The sequence below is a fragment of the Xenopus laevis genome, chromosome 2L (genome assembly GCF_017654675.1).
Source record: "Xenopus laevis strain J_2021 chromosome 2L, Xenopus_laevis_v10.1, whole genome shotgun sequence".
NCBI lineage: Eukaryota > Metazoa > Chordata > Amphibia > Anura > Pipidae > Xenopus > Xenopus laevis.
The window spans coordinates 120,545,007-120,564,939 of record NC_054373.1 but is presented as its reverse complement, the minus strand read 5'-3'; the positions used below and the strand labels follow the sequence as shown (position 1 = coordinate 120,564,939).

Genomic DNA, 19,933 nt, shown 5'->3' with positions numbered 1-19,933 from the left:
GAGAATAATAGAGAATAAACGTGTCTATTGCCTTCTATTCTGCCATAGATATCAACAGGCCTGTTACCCACCAGCAGCAGCAGTCACCTGACCCCTCACTTTACCCTCTAATAGGTTAGTATAATAAATGTCACTACGTTTGAACCGAGCGACCTATTACATTGATTAATGTTGTTTACGACTACCCGCACTGATACTTTGTCTCTACACCGTAGTGCTAAGAACAAAAAAAATGATTTAAAGGGAGGGGCGTGGAAGAAACCAGAGGGAGTGGCCAATGACGTATTTTCATGTGACTTCTGAGTGCTAGTTGTTTCGCTCGGTAGTGTGCGGCTGTCTGCAAGACCCCCGACTGCTTGTGCGCCTGCCCGACCCATCATCAGTGCAGTGCTGCGTTTAGGTTCGCACTTTGAACCTGGGGGGCTGAGGTAGTTTGTAAGCATGACACTGAGGCTGGAAGCGCATACTGGCAAGATGAGTTGGAGGCAAGTCAAGATGCCAGTGTATTGGATGGCGGTGATGTTGCTTATAGGTAAGTAGAATGTCGGTGCGCTGACTGCAGTAGGGAGTGGATCCCCCATAGTTACAGTGGTTTAAACCACGGTTTCCTGGCGGTGAGGGTATTGCCAACAGTTCTGTCAGTGTCACTGGGAGGAGACTGGCTGGTCATGTGAGTTTAACCCAGGCACAAGTGACAGGGAGCCTGTATTGTCACGGGGAGAACAATGCCTCTGTGTGACGGCTTGGGGGAACTTTGCAACTGCGTAGAGACTAAAAACCCCGCCGGACATTGATTTGGACTGTTCCGATATCCGGCTGGCTTGTGATATTGCTTTTTTTTACACCGTTTCCGGCCAATCTTGCTGATATCAAACTCGTTTATCGTCAGAAAAACCGGGCAACCGAAGGCCACTAAAGTTTTGTGCTTAGTCCCACCTCCTTGGCTCTTGGACAGTTGTGGGAGGGGACAGGTTATTTCACCAGATGCCTCTTACCCACTTGTGTAGTGAACTCCTCCACATTTGCAACATAAACACTGGGATTAGGGAAGAGAATGGGCACGTTTGTACAAAGCCTGTATCTGATAATGGAGTTTCTGCAGAAACACAACGTCTTAACTCAGCCTGTCGTTACGAGCTTTTATTCAGTTTCATTGCTTTGGAGGCTACACAAAACATTGCACTAGTGCTGCTGAGCTTCTGGTACCTAAAAGGTTATACTGGTTCTGCTTATAAGAGATAAAAAAAAAAGAAATTCATTCCTGTAACTCTCTGCACTGCTGATTGTGACTCTAGAACAAATATAGCAGGAACGACACGACACTCTACAGCAGCCAAGCTTTCCATTCCACAGGCAATTCGCCTTGGGCACGCACTCCAGTAACTCCTCGGATGCAGTGTAGAATCAAAGAAAACATCTTTATTTCATTACAAGTAACACCTTACGCGTTTTGTGTGTTTCCACACATAGTCATAGTCCATTCCACAGGACCTTCCATTATTCTTCACAGGACTGTTCAGCAGGCCTCTGCTACAGTGTTTTTAGAAAAAGGAAGGTCCATTGGTTGTTTGCCACTAAGGAAGACCCCACTGGGTAGAAACACATTGAGCCACTTACACATCTGTGAATACATTTTCTTTGTATATAATAGGGTGCATACTTTCTCTAAATTGTACTATACTCTATAAAGATATTAAATGTGTCCTCTCAGGGCAACTATGGGGGGGGCACTGTCCCACTTTCAGGGGCTTGCAGGAGAGTGTGGGATTTGGGTAGTTTGTGGTTTGAGTTTTGGCATAACAGGGTGTGACTGTAGATCAGGGCCAGCGGGTGACTCTTTGGTGGTTCCCCATTCTACTTCTTGGCTGGGCCTTCCACCCAGGGGGCCAGGTGACCACTGAGTTCATAATTGGGCTCCCCTTAGGCAGGACGTCCCTGTTAACTTATTAGTATGATTCCTAATGGTGGCTCTGGGTCCTCTCCTTTTGGAAAAGTGTCTCACTATGTTTTGATTGTTTACTTTTTCCTGCTTAACATCGTTTCAAGAGTCAGAAACAGCAGTGCATCGAGTAGAAAGGAACAAACTTTTTTTAAAAATGTGATTATGTTTACATATAACTAAAAAAACAACTGAATGTGTTTTTATAATTGTACTGGGAAATTGCTTTTTCTTGGGTGGAGTGCCATGTAATTGCAATTTTTATTTGCATCACATTGTGTTTGTAGATCTTTCAGTAATCGTGTTACCCACAGCTGCTCCTCTTTGTAACCCTGTGCTCAGAGCTGGGAGTTATCTGTATCCCCCCGCAATATAATACTAAAAGAATCAAACTGGCACAAGGGTACAAACATACATGGGGCGAATCCCTGCGTCAGAAATAAGGACACACCGTCTTTGAATCACATGGGTTCTTGATGTGCGTGTTTGCACCCAGGTACCAGTTTTGCTTCTTGTAATATATTGCGGGAAAAAAAGATTACTCCCAGCTCTGAACACAGGGTTACAAAGAGGAGGTTTCCAGGGAGCAGTTGTGGGTAACGCGATTACTGAAAGATCTTTTCTCTTTTGCAAAACCTTTTGTTTTAGCTGCATTGCTCTTCAGCATATTGGACAATAAAATAAGTAATTCATATTTACATTCACTTGGGACAGAAAGGCTTATTAAATGAAAGAAAGGCAATTATTTCACAATAAACAAAATCAGTTCCCTGATAAAGACTGGGTGTGGATCAACATTTTGTGGTGATTGTGTTGCGGTTATCGTGCTTATTCTGTAGTGGCTGGAGTAATCTGGTTTGCTCTTCCTGGTGGGACTGGGAGCCATGTGTACAGCACAGCCATCATCATTGTGCATATCTATTCCTGTGTACATGGCAAGATGTGACCAATAAGAAAAAGGCAGAAGAAAATGAAGTATATGTACACCGTATCCTGTCCATAAGTTTGTTTTCCACTGTACTGTTCTGTACTTTCTACTGTACTTTAATAAAAGTATCTAATGTGGAGCAGCCTACTGGGAGGCATTTGTTATACTGTTTAAAAGCCCTAGCCAACTATGCCCAATCTCTAACAACAAATAATAGACTTTTTTTTAGATACCCGTAAACATTTGAAAACATTGATGTTACACTGAATGGCAAGTTCTCGGCTTACTTTGGAGTGATTGTAGGTCCTTTTCGAAACACATAGGGAGAGAAAATCTGCTTTTGGAATTTGGGCTTGATTCTGCTACAGGAGCAATATGAGTGTTGCTTTTTTATAATTCAGGCAAAGAAAACCAGGTGTGCATACTACTGGTTTAAATTAATAGTGTATTAACGTTGTAGTCTTTTCATACTATTGTAGCAAAGGATATATTGCGTGGACCAGTGGTACCAAGAAAGCCTTTTGCTAGTAGCAGTAGCTGTCCTGTAAAAAAGAAACCATAAAATTGATTTGTCGAATATGGTATTATCTGTAGAAACAGGAGAAGAAACAATACAGCTTGAGAACAAGGCGTGTGATGTAAAAGTAACCTTATGATCTAAAGGGCTTCTTGATTGCAGCTTCTGCTCTGATGGAAGTGAAGGTCCTGGACAGTATGCAGAGGAGAGGGACAAGAAAATGAAATTTGGTTCCATTTTATGAAAGCTTCATGGAATATTGCAAAACAGTATATTGTGTGGCTTGCACGTAGAGAAATGGACCCTTTTCTAGCTATAGTAGGTAGCTAGCTGTACTGGTGCTCCAAAAAGCATGTCTTCTGGTTAACATAACAAATCATTCTTAGAAAGGTGAAACATTCTACAGTCCTTTATTTGCTTAAACAATGTAATTTCAGTGTCAGCTGCCTTTAGTTGATAAATGGCTATAACTAGCTTTTTGTCAGAGCCATGTACTGCAGCAGCAAAGCAAATGTGCCACTCGCTCCTCCTGGTTATTCATTCATGAATTCCTAAACCCAATATTTTTCCAGAAGCATGCCATTGGCATGTTGTTGCTGTCGGGTATTGCCTGGTCTAAGAAACTGATGCTAGTGTGAGTCAGCAATTGCAATTGCCCAACTGCCACATAGCTGGCTGTAGTTTGAAGCAGACAATATTAAAAGGAAATAAAACATACAAAGCTAAACCTGTGCAGATATCTGCTGTAGGATGGCAGAGGAAGAAGCAGGAAAGAAACTGTCAGCTGTCCAGTTTGTTCTCTTCTCATTGGAAGGCAGGAGGTGCAGAATTTGGCAGATAGGAGGGACAGTTAGTCTGGGATAGACCAGTGGATAAATGGTTATTGCATAGGAGAATTACAGTTGTATGCTTCAGCAGTCCAGTAGAAAACATAGATGCATCCTAAACTATTAGCCCTACATTCAGATATACAGGGAGTCCTCTCGTTACATACACCCGACTTACATACAACTCACACTTGAACACAGAGGCTATTACAGTAATGCACTGGTTTGCATGACGTTTATTAGCATTTAGCTTTAATAAACCACCTTCCCCAAGCCCCTCTGGCATTTTTTGCTTACTACAGAGCATAGAAAGGTAAAAATGCATATTTTTAAGACAAATAAGTCTTAAGTTGCATTTAGTAAATGTATTTGCATTTACAGTATAGTTCAACTTACATCCAAATTCAACTCAAGACAAACCTACAGACCCTATTTTGTACGTAACCCAGGGACTGCCTGTATTCTTTATAAAGAGTAATGTTCTCTGTGGTGTAAATACAGCAGTGAAAATAAGTTTTGAACATGTCAACATTTTACTCAGTAAATCTATTTCTAATTGGGCTATTGACATGAAATTTACACCAGATGTCTTATCAACCCAAGTAACCCACACATACAAAGAAATCAAAACAAATACGTCCATAAATGAAGTTGTGGGTAATAAGGTAGACTGACACAAGGAAGAAGTATTGAACACATTAAGAAAAGGATGTGCAAAAAGGCATGAAAAGCCAAAAAATCTGCTGAAATCTTTCAGTATTTAGTAAGCAATCCTGCTCATATCTGTGCAAATAATCGTTTTAAATCCGCACTTGCTTTGGACCAGAAATTCCTTGTACTCAGGAGTTCCATGATGCTTCATGTACTTTGATTGCTAAATGAAAAGTGACAGATGGTGGCACAATGAATAGTGCGCCTATATTATCCCATGTTTCTTGGAACTCCGGGCACATACATAGGACTTGGTCCAAATAGAAACCTTAGTTATACAAAAATAATAATTACAATATTGGATTAATCTGCATTCTGTTGCCTAGTTGTCCGTGACCCCGGCAACCAAATTGTAATATTGTTTCATGCTGAACGGCTTCCCTAGGCATAAAGTAAAGGTGTATGCTAGGTGCTGCCTGTTAAATAAATAATACTAAAACCTTTCCTATTTTTGTACTTTTAAAACATTCTTTTGTTACAGACCGTTTCAAATGTAACACTTTATTCTGTATATTTTACAGGTGTTGTTCAGGTTGCTACCGCTGTTCAATTTGAAGTGAAAGATGGCAAAACGAATATATCATGCATATTGGCTGATTTATCCATCAATTTCTCTGTATCATACAACGTTTCTTCAAAAATGGTAATCTTACTTTAAACTTTTTATTGGTATATGGGGGGGGGGGGATTTTTGCTTATTGATGACATAAATGCTTCTATTCTACACACAGCATAAGGTGTGTTTTTATCCTTACCAGTTCAGCTTTGGTAACCTTGAAAGAATGTGATCATATAAAGAGAAATATAATCTACCTTGAACTGTTTTGTAGACACTACTTTGCAGTTTCAATGTGGCTGAAGACACATTATACATTCTTTTTAACCTAAAGTTTTTCTGTGAAGCTGCAGAAGCAGTTTGCTCAGCTCACCATCATTTTGGACATATTGAGCAGCAGGAACCCCAGTATATTGATTACATTTTAGAGGGGCTTTCACTGTGAAATCAGTATGGTTTGGATTCTTTGGGATTTCTAGCCATGGTTAAAGGGGAGCTGTACACAAAAATGTTTTTATAACAATGTATTTCTTTCAGTATACATTTATTATAACATTTCAGAGTTATTAATAGAGTAACTGCTATCAGAAGCAGTATTTCTCTTCTCATAACCCTGAATACTCACCAGCCATTGAAACATATTGGTGGTCTGCTTTCATCCATCCATTCCTTTTTTGTACAATACCTTGCGTGTTCTCTCATTAACAGACCTGAGGATGAGAGAAGTGTATGCAAGGCAAGGTGGGAACTGAAGAGGTTACTGTGAGTTGATTGTGAAGTCTGGCTGTATGAGAAGGCAGTCTCAAAGGACAATCGTAAACTGCTTTTAGTTGAGATTTTATTTTCAAATAACGTTAAAATAATTAATGAAATGAAAATTGATTATAAGCTTCAGCATGCTGAAATAAGAAGTTTTCTAAATATAATCGATTAACAGAAATAATCAAGTTTATCTTAACTGTCCCTCTCTCAGGGGCAAATTCACTAAGATTCGTAGTTGCGCCATCGTCCGATTCGCCGCACTTCGCCAGGCGAATTTTCGCCAGCGCTACGCAAATTCTCTAAAATCCGAAGTTGTGCTCAGGGGAAACGCAAGGTTGCGAAGTTGCACTAGGGTTAATTCGCCAGGCAAAGTGAAGTTACGCTAGCGATGCTTAATTTGCATATGGCGCCAAATTGAAGTTACAATGGAGGTATATGTAGCATCACTACACAAACCTGGGAAACCTTCAAAACATCAAATAAAATTTTTATTTTGCCCTACACATGTGCCCACTGTATAGTTAAGGTGCCATGAGTTAGGAAATGTAGGGGGAAAGGAGGTTAGCCCCAAAAAAAATTTCGATCTTTTTCAGCCTATCACCCATAAAAAAAGAAAAAATGCCAGAGTTTTTGGGACTTTGAAAAAATTTCAACTTTTTTTGAAGCAATCCCTATCTACTCTATTGCGCTTCGCCTGGTCTGAGGTGGCGAAGGAAGTCTAATGTAAAAGGTAGCGTTCAGAAAAATGCGCGCGTCAGTGAATTTGCGTAGTTACGTCCATTGCGCAAATTCGCCAGGCGTAAGGGTGCAAAGTAACACTAGCGAATTTACGCCAGTGTCCGTTAGTGAATCGGCGAATTAACGAAAATGCGCTACGCTAGCGAATTAACGCTAGCGTTAGGCGCTTCGTCCTTTAGTGAATTTGCCCCTCAGCATCTGTTTCTCTTCATTCTCCCTTCATGTAGCAGTTGGGTGTCAGATACTCATTGACAGTTAGATCCAATATATCTTATAGGAAGGGCTCCTTTTGCCTAGAAGATGTATTCAAGCTCACTCTGTTAAAGTCAACAGACATCATGTCTCTCTACATGCAGGATTTGTGCAAAAGGCAGTTATTTTGTTAGATTGAGTGAGCTCTAATACATCTGCTAGGAAAGGAAGCCCCTCCCTGTAAGATATATTATTGGATCTAACATTCAATTAATAGCTGACACCCAACTGCTGCATGAAGACAGAATGAAGAGAAACTGACACTGAGTGAGGAATAATGAACATGAACTTGATTATTTCAGAAACCATGCAGAATATTTAATATTTAGAAAGCGTCTTATTTCAGTATGATGAAGCTTATATCACATTTTCGTGATAGTTCCCCTTTAAAGGGATCCTGTCATGGGAAAAAAAAATTTTTCAAAATGAATCAGTTAATAGTGCTGCTCCAGCAGAATTCTGCACTGAAATCCATTTCTCAAAAGAGCAAACAGACTTTTTTATATTCAATTTTGAAATTTGACATGGGGCTAGACATATTGTCAATTTCCCAGCTGCCCCAAGTCATGTGACTTGTGCTCTGATAAACTTCAATCACTCTTTACTGCTGTACTGCAAGTTGGAGTGATTTCACCCCCCTCCCTTCCCCCCCCCCCAGCAGCCAAACAAAAAAACAATAGGAAGGTAACCAGATAACAGCTGCCTGGTAGATCTAAGAACATCACTCAATAGTAAAAACCCATGTCTCACTGAGACACATTCAGTTACATTGAGAAGGAAAAACAGCAGCCTGCCAGAAAGCATTTCTCTCCTAAAGTGCAGGCACAAGTCACATGACCAGGGGCAGCTGGGAAATTGACAAAATGTCTAGCCCCATGTCAGATTTCAAAATTGAATATAAAAAAAATTTGTTTGCTCTTTAGAGAAATGGATTTCAGTGCAGAATTCTGCTGGAGCAGCACTGATGCATTTTGAAAAAAAATATTTTTCCCATGACAGTATCCCTTTAACAATGCTAATTATTTAGGTGGAATTCTCCTTTAATAATATAACTAAAGAGCAATATTAATGTGTACATTTTTCATTTTCAAACATTATTTATTTTTTTCCTCAGGAACTGGCTACTTTTGAGTTGCCATCAGAGGCTGTGACAAACATTAACAAAAGCTCTTGTGGGGTAGAAAATACCACTGCACCAGTTTTAGCAATTCAGTTTGGATCCAACCACTCGCTGAGCATTCATTTTGCTAGAAACAACACTCGCTATGAAGTAGCTGAACTGGTTATGTCCTACAACTTGTCTGACAAAATCATCTTCCCAAATGCATCTGAAAACGGTAAGCTGCTTTCATTGAATACAGTGACGGAAGACACTTTTCTGTTTCTCTATGAATATAGAGAGTGGGTTTGTGTGACTGGTGCTGTGCCAAAGTGTAGAGGAGCTCTGGGAATCCCTCATTTGTGTACTGACAATGTCTGATGCTGGTTTAGCCCTTGGACATGGTCTAACAAAGCAATTCTTAAGGCTAGGGTCAAATGGGCTGCTTTGTTTGTGCTTGGTAAATTGCTACAGGAATGACTTGCTCATTGATATCAGCTAGAGTTCTAGACCAATGGCTGACTGCAAGCAAGCAATATTACATTGGATAGTATTAATACCTTTTAACACTAAGGGGCAGATTTATTAAGGGTCTAATAGGAAATTTAAAATTTCAAATTTTTGGGATTTTTTTTTTGGGGTCAAAACTCTTAAATTCCAGTTCAGCGATTCGCCGCCTTAAACCTGCCGAGTTCATGTATAAATCAGTGAGAGAGATCCAGTGACCAATTTGAAGATATTAGCCTTCCTGACATTCGAGGTTTTTTTCTGTTTTTTGGAGAAAAAATTCGATTCGAGTTTCGTCTAATTCGATTCGAGTTTTCGGGTCAGTAAAATTAGTTCCAGTTTTAGATATTTAATTTTTATCTTAAATAACCTCCCAATCGAATTTCGAGTATATTCCAATTTATTAGAGTTTAAAAAAACTCACGTGCTACAGTTGCTCCACAGCAGCTTGTTTATATGAACTATAGTTGTGTTTCTAAAGCAAACAGATCAGTTTTACCAGTGCAGGGCAACATTACATGATATTTTCATTACTTTAAAACGCTTTCATTTTTTGATGTCACTGTTCTTTTAATAAAAAAGAACAGTGACTGCTGTCTGCTTTCTGTGATTGTGAATCCCAAGACAAGATTCAAATAATATTGATAGTGTAAGCAAAGTTTATTTTGATGAACTAACATCATAAAATTGGATTTGGAATTATTTCTTAAGGTGATGGGTGCCCTTTAAGTTTCTTACCACAATACAATTAAATGGTGTCTCATGAGACTTACCTCTTTGTGTCCGTGTAAAATTGCAAACTTTTCTGAAAGTGTCTGATGACACACACATGCCGTGTAATATGTCAGCCCTTTATTAAAACAAGAATGACTGTAATGTATAGACTTTCTAACTCTGGAATTTTGCTAGATTTATTTCTCATTACTCGGATGCGTTTTTTGTTTTTCCAGGAACTAAAACTGTATCCACAAACAAGACTGCCGTGTTGGCTGAGAATGACACTGTGTACAAGTGCATGAATCCACATCTTATTAGAATGGATAACGCCAATGCAACATTTCATGATATCAGACTTGAAGCTTACCTAAAGCAGAGTAACTTCAGTCAGAAAGGTAACAACATTTCAGTGAAAATCATTGCTCCTAATTAGGGATGCACCGAATCCAGTATTTCGGATTCAGCCGAACCCCCAAATCCTTCGCAAAAGATTCGGCCGAATACCGAATGCTAATTTGCATATGCAAATTAGGGGTGGTAAGGGGGAAACCCTTTTTACTTCCTTGTTTTGTGACAAAAAGTCACGCCATTTCCCTTCCCACCCCTAATTTGCATATGCAAATTAGGATTTGTTTGGCCAGGCAGAAGGATTCAGCCGAATTCTGCTGAAAAAAGCAGAATCCTGGTCAAATCTCGAACCGAATCCTGGATTTGGTGCATCCCTACTCCTAATCACTACATTGTTAAATTGTTGCCTTGTTTTAAATATTGATATTTTTCACTGATAAAAAATAAATTATATATATATATATATATATATATATATATATATATATATATATATATATATATATATATATATATATATATATATATATATATATTTTGTTTTTTACTTTTAGTGAGCACGTGCAGTGAGGATATTACCCCTACATCAGCACCGGCCCCTGTAACAACAACTGCACCAGTACCAGCACCAGTACCAGATCCTCCTGTGGTGCAGTATTCTGTAAATCGAAGCTCCGAACCTTGCCTTTTGGCTAAAGTAGGCCTTCAGATGAATATTACTTACACCACAAAAGATGGCAAGGTATGCTCTTCTTTGTTATAAATAACCCTACAGCTGTAAAAGGAGAGAATATTGATACTGGTATCCTATTACACATATGTAGAGAAGTGTTCCTGCAAAACATGAGAATCAAATGGACAATCTTTTCCTTTTAACATTATCTTGGAAGCACGCTTTTTTGTGTGCTGACTTGGCTTCAGCACTTACAGTGCATGTTATATCATGTGCTTTGCATTTCACACCCAGGCACCTTCATACTCATTTTAATAAATTAAAATTAATCAAAATCCAGGTTTGAGGGTTATCAGTCAAGCTTACAGACAACCCCAGTTCCTCAACAACCCCCCTCCCCCACCACCAGTCTGTCTCACGACTGCATTGATCTCTGTACATGCCTTAAAATGCAGAGGTGCACAGGGAGGGTAACATGCACCACCTTGCAATGCTTCAGGCCCACTTCTTTGCAAACTTGTCACAGGAGCAGACACAGTTGAAGACTATCCAGACCTGCCTTCAATTGTGCATACTTAAAGGAGATGGAAAGCTACCAAAGCAGTTTATTGCCAATAGTGCAAGCTATACGACTCTATTTATTCTGTAGAATGCGTTACCATACCTGAGTAAACAGCTCTAGAAGCTCTCTCTGTTTGTTTAGGATAGGAGCAGCCATATTGGCTTGGTGTGACATCACTTCCTGCCTGAGTCTCTCCCTGCTCACTCATAGCTCTGGGCTCAGATTACAGAAGAGAAGGGAGGCGGGAGGGAGAGAGGAGCAAACTGGGCATGCTCAAGCCCTTTTCCTGGAGGTTTATGCTGAAAACAGGAAGTCTGATACAGAAGCCCATGTGTACCCAATAGAAGGAAATAAATGCAGTGTTTCTTTGACAGAGGACTCAGAGCAGCATTACTTTGAGGGTTTACTGGTGTATTTATATAGACCTTTCTGATAAAGCTTACTTGGTTTTAACCTTTCCTTCTACTTTAATTTTGTCAATTGGAAAGAAACCTGAAGTGTAATACGAGATGCCATCAGACAACCCAGCTGTCCTACTTTGCATTTTCTAGCCAGGTACAGTGTGAGATGCAGTAGTGAGACTCCCCAGTGGTGCATTTTGGGAGTGGGGAGGGTGGCCAACCAACCACAACAACACAATTCCTAAACGTGTCCCCATCACCACCCACCTGTGAACCCAAAGCAGAGTTACACCACGGGGTCTTACTTGTTGAGCAGAAGCATGTGTTCTTGCTTAGCTCGTTACACATGTTTAGCTCATTACCCAAATTTAGTAGCCAATCACAGTATCTCATTTGATGTCACAACCAATAAGATAAAGATGAAGGCTGTGATAGACATGTGACACTTTGTTGGGGAAATGGATCACTGCCTCTACCTTGTCTGGGATTCCACACTGTTACTAAAAGTGAACAAGCAGAAATGAGTACATTTGAGGTTATCCAAAATCACTCGCACAACCAACACTATACTATAAGAAATGAGAAATTGTACCTGAACGTGAAAGTTCTTTTTAAAGGCAAGCAATGACTTATGTTGGAGAAAAAAAAGGTACCACAGCCAGTGATAAAGTTGTGCAACAAGTGCGCCAGCCAGTTAGTTGATATGTAAGCACAGTGGAACAGCATGCAGACATTTCAAGGGCTGCCGCCTTCTTCCTCGAGGCCTGGAAATGGCTCCAAATAAACCAACTGGCTGCAGCACTTGTTGCACAACATCAGCATTGACTGCGGTACCTTTTTTCAATCATTGTGTCTCTTGGAGGTTTTCCAGAAAGAACAATGGAATTGGCACTGCACTGGCCAGAATTTACACAAAGCCTATTTCTGTTAGTGTGTGCGCCACTAACACACAAATTAATTCTGTTAAACAGAAAATAGCAAGAGAAGCTTCCCCTGCAACTGACATAAAAAGACGGAGGTTATGTAAGGGGAAGAAGCACACCAATTCACTCGGGCTTAAGCCTTCATCTTGCTTATTGCAGACATTGTGGCACAAGCTTTCGGGGACAAACCCCTTCCTCAGGTGCAAAGATGTAGCTCTAAAGAAAACTGCATATTTGTTTTTCTCTTCCCTCAAAATCAAGTGAATTGAGCTTTTTTTCTGATTTGTTCCTTAGAATGGAAGTTATGTGTTTAATATCGAATCCAAAGGTGTGACCGTTGATGGAAACTGCACTAATACAACCGCATACCTATCCCTGTCTACTGGCTCAATAGACCTCCGGTTTAATTTTACCTTGGTGAGTATATTGGGGCACACTATGAACTTGGGGACTGAATATTCGGTGCCAGGAGTTTTTGAGTTTTAAATTAACATTGGCATCTCCAGTGATGTTTTAGGGTGGGTGACATGACAGCAAGTAACCTTTATAGTTCTTTGGCACTTTGAAGCAAAAATCACCTATTTCAGCTGGCACAACTCTTCCTTCATATACCTACTTATCAAGAGTTCACACCACTGCCAACATTCTCCCAGGTATCCCCTGTGCCATCCTGCAGAACCTCAGAGATTATCATACTGTGTTGTCTTGAATTGGCTCAGGGGATACGTGGGGTAGGTAAGAAGATGGCAGCGGGAGGAGAATATTGATTATAGTCAATAAGGCTGCTTAGCAATGTGAAATGGTCCCAAATATGTGGTGATATTGTATCATTTCTACTCTTTATATATTGATTTGTTGGGTGGGTGTGCCACAAAGTTGCCATTTTCAGAGTAGCTTTGAGATAAGATTTGGATTGAATGTTTCTCTGTTATACATTTTACAGAATTCCAGCCTGGAGGTGTTTTACCTTGATGGCGTGTCCCTAAGCACAGGCTTACCTGCAGACGCAAATGGTAAAGTCTAATATATTCATTTGCTGAATGGTTTTTAAATGTGTTTCAGGTCAGTCACACTAGAAGTTAGGCTTTTCCCTGTAGAAATCTTGTTGTTTCAATTCAATAACTAGCGGCAACTGCTTCCAATAAATGGTGTATGAGAAGCTGATTCTAATTGGGAGATCTTTTCAATACCGTACCCAGGACTTTTGCAGCGGAATCTCTTTACAATTGAGTACATTTTTTTTGCCTAATGTTCCTTTTAAAGGATTTTGAACCTTCAAATTCGATGGCATTGTACAAAACAATGTATTGTACCATTCCCCATAGTTCTGCAGATGTCTGTGGGAAAGGACATGGTCCTTCAGTGATGCTAAGAGGCTGTTTATGATGAGGCCGACACAAAAACCTGAAAAGTGCCGTCCATTGAATGTCTTTTTATCCATACCCTGTGCTTGTTTTTTAGCCAGTTCCTGTTTTCATGCGAAATATGATTCTTATACAGTTCTTTATCTATAGATACACATTTTGAAGCGGCGAACAGCAGTTTGAATTACATGCAGACCAACGTGCATAAATCCTTCAAGTGCAACTCAAAGCAGACTCTCCCGATCACAGACCCTTTTACTGTTAACACTTACCATCTTCAAGTCCAGGCTTTTAATTCAGACAATACATTTGCATCTGGTAAGTACTTCTTCCTTTAGTTTAAAAGGGGAACTCCGGCTTCCAAACCAAAATTTGATAAAGAGGCCCACATAACACAGAAACCCCTAATATACCCATCACAGTTACCTGTTTCTTTAAAAAGTATGAATAAATGCCATATTCTATGCTGAAATCCAGCTGTTTAACAGTTCTTCTCTTTCTGCATCATTTGAAATTCTGGCAGGGAAGGAGGGACTAAACACTGATGTTACAAATAACAACTTCACAGCATGCAGGAACTACATAACCCACAATGCATTGCACTGTGATGTTCTGTTCCTTATTGAAATCACATATGCAGGGAATTGTGGGGTTTGGAGGATGCAGGATAAGGACAGATAACTGCTGATACAAAGTAACAGTAGTCAGCCAGCTCAGTAAAGTAGTCAGACAGATCAGCAGGGGGCAACTGTTTAATTAAAAAAACATAAAACGTCTGCATATTTTTTTTAATTGATGTATATTGCAAAGTTGCTTGAAATTATGTTTACTTTTTGAAAAGCTTAAGTTAAGTTTCTGTGGATTTCCCCTTTAATGGCACCCGGGCATTGGTGGGTGTTTTTGTCCTTACTAAAGACTCGGCACAGAAACCTAAGTAATCTATTTCATTGGTGCAACTTCATTCTGAATCTCTGCTGTTCTCTCTTTCGCCTCAGCTGTAGAATGCTCATTGGATGAAAACGGGATGCTGGTGCCCATTGTAGTTGGAGCTGCTCTCGCTGGGCTTGTTTTAATTGTGCTCATTGCTTATCTGATTGGCCGAAAGAGAAGTCACGCTGGATACCAAACAATATAATGGCCAGTAGCCGTACCTGTACCACTGAGGAGCAACATAGAATTGCAGTGAGCTAATAGTGTCTGGATAAGGATTCCCATCAGTGTGAGATCGTTCTCACACAAAACTACTATTTTAATGTGAACTAGCTGACACTGCATATGTTGACTATGCACTGAAGATCCATGATTAAATTAACGATTTCTTTTTATTTTCTAGAAATGATCCTTTCCCAATGCAGGGGACATAGGTGCAAGCACTTTTTAATAAAGCAAAACAAGAATTCATAGATTTTGTTGCAGTTTTTCTCAGTGCTCAGTCCAGTGATCTACTTCCTACTGAATTCTCACTTTAAAAAGGGAAATGAAAAGACTATAGTGAAATCCTTCCGATTTCTCTGCATTACATGACTGGGGTTCAGCTGCTCATAACTTTCTCTCTAAAACACAAGCCAATACCACAAGGTTGCAGGGCATTAACTCCGTAGTACTGAAATGATTCTAAAATCGGGTTTGCTGTTCTAGGTACTCGTTCCTTTTTCTAAAATTGAGTAACTTATGTTTTCCCTTTTTCATTTCTTTCCGATATACACAGTGTCTTTGTTGTTGAAATTTTATCTGCACATATGTACAGTACAGATTTGTATATGCAGAATGCTAGCTTCTTTGGTTGGGGTTGTTCTCTATAAAAAGTGTGCGTTTGCATTGCCTTAACAATGCTAATAAAATAATTTGTTTTCTTTATTGTCTCTGTGTCATTGCCCACTCTTAAAGAAGAAGGAAAGCTACAGAGGCGGGTTATTGCCAATAGATTAGCCACAATAGTGCAAACAGTATTTATTCTGCAGAATTCTTTAACATACACGAGTAAACAGCTCTAAATAATGTCTTTTTTTGGATAGCAGCTGCCATATTCTCTTGGTGTGACATCACTTCCTGCCTGAGTCTCTCCCTGCTCACTCATAGCTCTGGGCTCAGATTACAGGAGAGAGGAGCAAACTGAGCATGCTCAAGCCCTAGCCCTGGAGGTTTATGCTGAAATCAGGAAGTCTGATACAGAAGCCCATGTGTACATAATAGAAGGAAAGAAATGTGGTGTTTGTTTTGACAGAGGGCTCAGAGCAGCATTACTTTGAGGGTTTACTGTTGTATTTTTTATAGAAGCTTACTTAATTTTAGCCTTTCCTTCTCCTTTACTGCTCTCTGCTGATTTAATAATGAGCGAAAATGCTAAGAAGGCTGTGCTGCAGCAGAATAGACACATCAGCTCCCCTGCTCCATATTGTCACTCCTTCCCTTTGATGTACATGATCATTAAATAACATTTTCCAAATGCACAATAGAACATCAGTACAGACTTTTTCCTCTTTCTATTCAAGCTTCATCATACAGTCATATGAAAAAGTTTGGGAACCCCTCTTAATTCTTTGGAGTTTTGTTTATCATTGGCTGAGCTTTCAAAGTAACAACTTCCGTTTTAATATAGAACATGCCTTATGGAAACAGTAGTATAACAGCATAAATTTATAGATTTCCAAGTGTGTTTAGGGTCATTGTCTTGTTGGAATTTCCAACCCCTGCGTAACTTCAACTTTGTGACTGATGCTTGAACATTATCCTGAAGAATTTGTTGATATTGGGTTGAATTCATCCGACCCTCGACTTTAACAAGGGCCCCAGTCCCTGAACTAGCCACACAGCCCCACAGCATGATGGAACCTCCACCAAATTTGACAGTAGGTAGCAGGTGTTTTTCTTGGAATGCGGTGTTCTTCCACCATGCAAAGTGCTTTTTTATGACCAGATAATTAAATTTGTCTCATCAGTTCAAAGCACTTTGTTCCAAAATGACTGTGGCTCATCTAAATGAGCTTTTGCATACAACAAGCGACTCTGTTTGTGGCGTGAGTGCAGAAAGGGCTTCTTTCTCATCACCCTGCCATACAGATGATCTTTGTGCAAATTGTGCTGAATTGTAGAACAATGTACAGATACACCATCTGCAGCAAGATGTTCTTGCAGGTCTTTGGAGGTGATCTTTGGGTTGTCTGTAACCATTCTCACAATCCTCAGCATGTGCTGCTCCTGTATTTTTTTTTGCCTGCCAGACCTGGGTTTTACACCAACTGTGCCTGTGGCCTTCCATTTTCTGATTACATTCCTTACAGTTGAAACGGACAGTTTAAACCTCTGAGATAGCTTTTTGTAGCCTTCCCCTAAACCATGATACTGAACAATCTTTGTTTTCTGATATTTTGAGAGTTATTTTGAGGATCCCATGTTGTCACTCTTCAGATGAGTCAAACAGAAGCACAACTTGCAATTGGCTTAAATACCTTTTCTCGTGATTGGACACACCTGCCTTTAAAGTTCAAGGCTTAACGAGCTAATCCAACCAATTTGGTGTTGCCAGTAGTCAGAATTGAGCAGTTACATGCAGTCAAATTAGCAAAATTACCAGGGTACCCAAATTTTTGCACAGTCAGTTTTTCACATTTGATTTAATTTCACACAACTGAATACTGCTTCACTAAAATCTGTTCAGAAAACACCCAGTGGAGTAAATTATTATGCAGGCTGAGAGGGATTCCCAAACTTTTTCATATGACTGTATATATACTCTCACTGTATGTATATATATATATATATATATATATATATATATATACACACACACTTTTTCTGTGCTAATTTGTATTATGTACCATTTACACAGACACTGTTTAAAGACACTGCATTTCAAACAAACATTTTGGAAATAAATATTTTATTCCGCTCGAGTTGCAGGGTTCTGTATATGTACAAAAACGAATCTCACGTATTCCATTTGGTCAGATTCAGACATTTGAAATTGAAATAACAGTACAAAGTGTTTGAAGCACTTAAGGGCAGGTAGATTGGTGTTAATAACAGTTATTAGTCTTGTGTTGAGCACTTACTGCTGGGTGTGGCCTATGCTTGCTGTGCAATGGCTGCATGGAAGGAATGTGTTCTGATTCGCTCTATAGTGGATTCACCTCTCCTCATTGGCCAGCCTGAGTCTCTGCTTCTCTCTCAGCTTGTCAATGGTGCTTTTAGATAAGCTGCCGGGTTCTGCAAAGATTTTCTGCAAAGAGAGTAAAATATACTGTATTGTACATACACTTTCTAATGTCCCCTGTGCTCTGCAGAGTTAGTGTGGGACAAGGGGGAGATAGTGATCAGATGGAGAGGAGTGGCCTGAGTAATAAAAGATGTAAACTATGCTACAACCCTACTCACCTACAGCAATCACACACAAGTTAGTATTTACTGGTCACCCTTTAATGGCAATCATCTAACTGGTTGTTAGGGCTTACTGCACCCGGGCTAACTTTATGCCCTTCAGTACCGTACATATAGAAGGTGTCAATTTCCATGTATAATCACTTTCTCTATAATGACCTCAACTTCTGCTGGCGGAAGATACTAAGGAAAGGGGTGGAGGTATAGGGAAACCATGTGCCTTTGAACTGTTAAAGGAGAAACAAACCCCTTATTATAAAACCCTACCCCACATAGACCCCCCACTCCCTCCTCACCCCAGTCTAACTGCCCCCCCCCGGGCAAATGCCCCTAACTTTTTACTTACACCCCAGTGCAAATTCATGGCTCAGAGTTCACGGCAGCCATCTTCCACCGATTCCGTCCATTTCGGCGCATGCACAGTTGTCACAAACCAGGAAATTGCTCCAACTGTGCATGCGCCACTCCACCAGTCTCATTCTCCGATTACCAAAAACCCAAAAGATGGTTGCCGTGAACTCCGAACCCTGAATCTTCACCGAGGTGTAAGTAAAATGTTAGGGGCATTTGCCCGGGGTAGCAGCTAGGCTGGAGGGAGGGGGTCTAAATGGGGTGGGGTAGGGTTTTTTTTTTTAAATAAGGGGTTTGTTTCTCCTTTAAAGGAGAAGTAAAGGTGATATACAGGAAAGATCCATAGAAAAGGGCAGATTTAATGCAAAATAAATGCGTTGTCTGTAATCATGAGGCTTGACCCAAAACCATAAACTGAATAATATGGGCTTTTCCCTCTCCCTGCAAGTCTACAACCTGGTATATATATATATATATATATATATATATATATATTATGGCTCAGCACTAATGTTAAAGGAAAACTATACCCCCAGAATAAATACTTAAACAGCAGATAGCTTACTGTATATCATATTAAATGGCATATTAAAAAATCTTAAAGAACTGGAATATTTAAGTAAATATTGCTCTTTTATGCCCGATTTTATGATGGTCTGTGTGCTGCCTCAGAGATAGCTGAGCAGAAATACTAACTGTAGTAGAAGGTAGTACAGGAGCAAAAGACAGAACTCTGTCCATCCATTGGCTCACGTGATCTAACATGTATGTGTGCCCTTGTTTTTGTGTAGGCGCACAGGGAATATGTGGCCCTTAGTATTTAAAATTAAATTGCATTTTTTTCTATTTTACCCAGTGGTACATATTACTAAAAATTAATATTATGAAAATGGTTTTACATGTGCGCTGTTTTATGCATTATATTTTAATACAGACCTAGATTTTTTTTTCTGGTGTATAGTTTTCCTTTAAATTCAGGTATTACCTCTGAAACTAACATAGTATATGGAATATCATTGCTGACTGGTTGATAGTAAGAAGGAAGGAGGAGAAGAAGTGTTGCATCTCATAACAACAGCAGCATCTACTGTTCATTCATGCTACAATAAAGCAACAGAACGTGGGGAGAACTCTGACAAACAGATGGAAAAGTTGAAGCAGATGAAGCATATTAATCCAACATATCCTACCTGCATAAAATAATGACAGTCCGTAACAAACGCGCCCTTTGTGATCTCTTTAAATTTATCGCAGATATCGGGAAAGTTTCTTGCTTCCAATATGAAAGCTTGATATTGCTTGATTAGTGTTAAGGCCACACGGAAGAGAACTTTTGATCCTTCGAAGAACAAACTGTCCCAAATTCTTAAAACTGTCTGCA

At 39.7% G+C, this 19,933-nt stretch overlaps 2 protein-coding genes across 3 annotated transcripts in view; one reads left to right on the top strand and one right to left on the bottom strand.

The window, feature by feature from the left end:
* Positions 1 to 339: 339 nt before the first annotated feature.
* lamp1.L (lysosomal-associated membrane protein 1 L homeolog) lies at positions 340 to 15,679 on the top strand. The gene is given in 9 exon segments (NM_001093573.1): positions 340 to 532; positions 5,444 to 5,565; positions 8,345 to 8,567; positions 9,787 to 9,948; positions 10,456 to 10,643; positions 12,755 to 12,877; positions 13,404 to 13,473; positions 13,975 to 14,142; positions 14,820 to 15,679. Coding segments are annotated over 9 exon segments (1,254 nt in total). The 5' UTR covers positions 340 to 474; the 3' UTR covers positions 14,960 to 15,679.
* Positions 15,680 to 17,687: 2,008 nt separating this feature from the next.
* Positions 17,688 to 19,933, bottom strand: part of grtp1.L (growth hormone regulated TBC protein 1 L homeolog) — a 57,045-nt gene continuing 54,799 nt past the window's right edge. For both annotated transcript variants that reach the window (XM_018247164.2, XM_018247165.2), the window contains exons 8-9: positions 19,743 to 19,928; positions 17,688 to 18,043 (exon numbers count right to left, since the gene is read on the bottom strand). In XM_018247164.2, the coding sequence (XP_018102653.1) occupies positions 17,951 to 18,043; positions 19,743 to 19,928 (279 nt within the window). In that variant the 3' untranslated portion in view covers positions 17,688 to 17,950. The remainder of the gene's footprint in view (positions 18,044 to 19,742; positions 19,929 to 19,933) is intronic.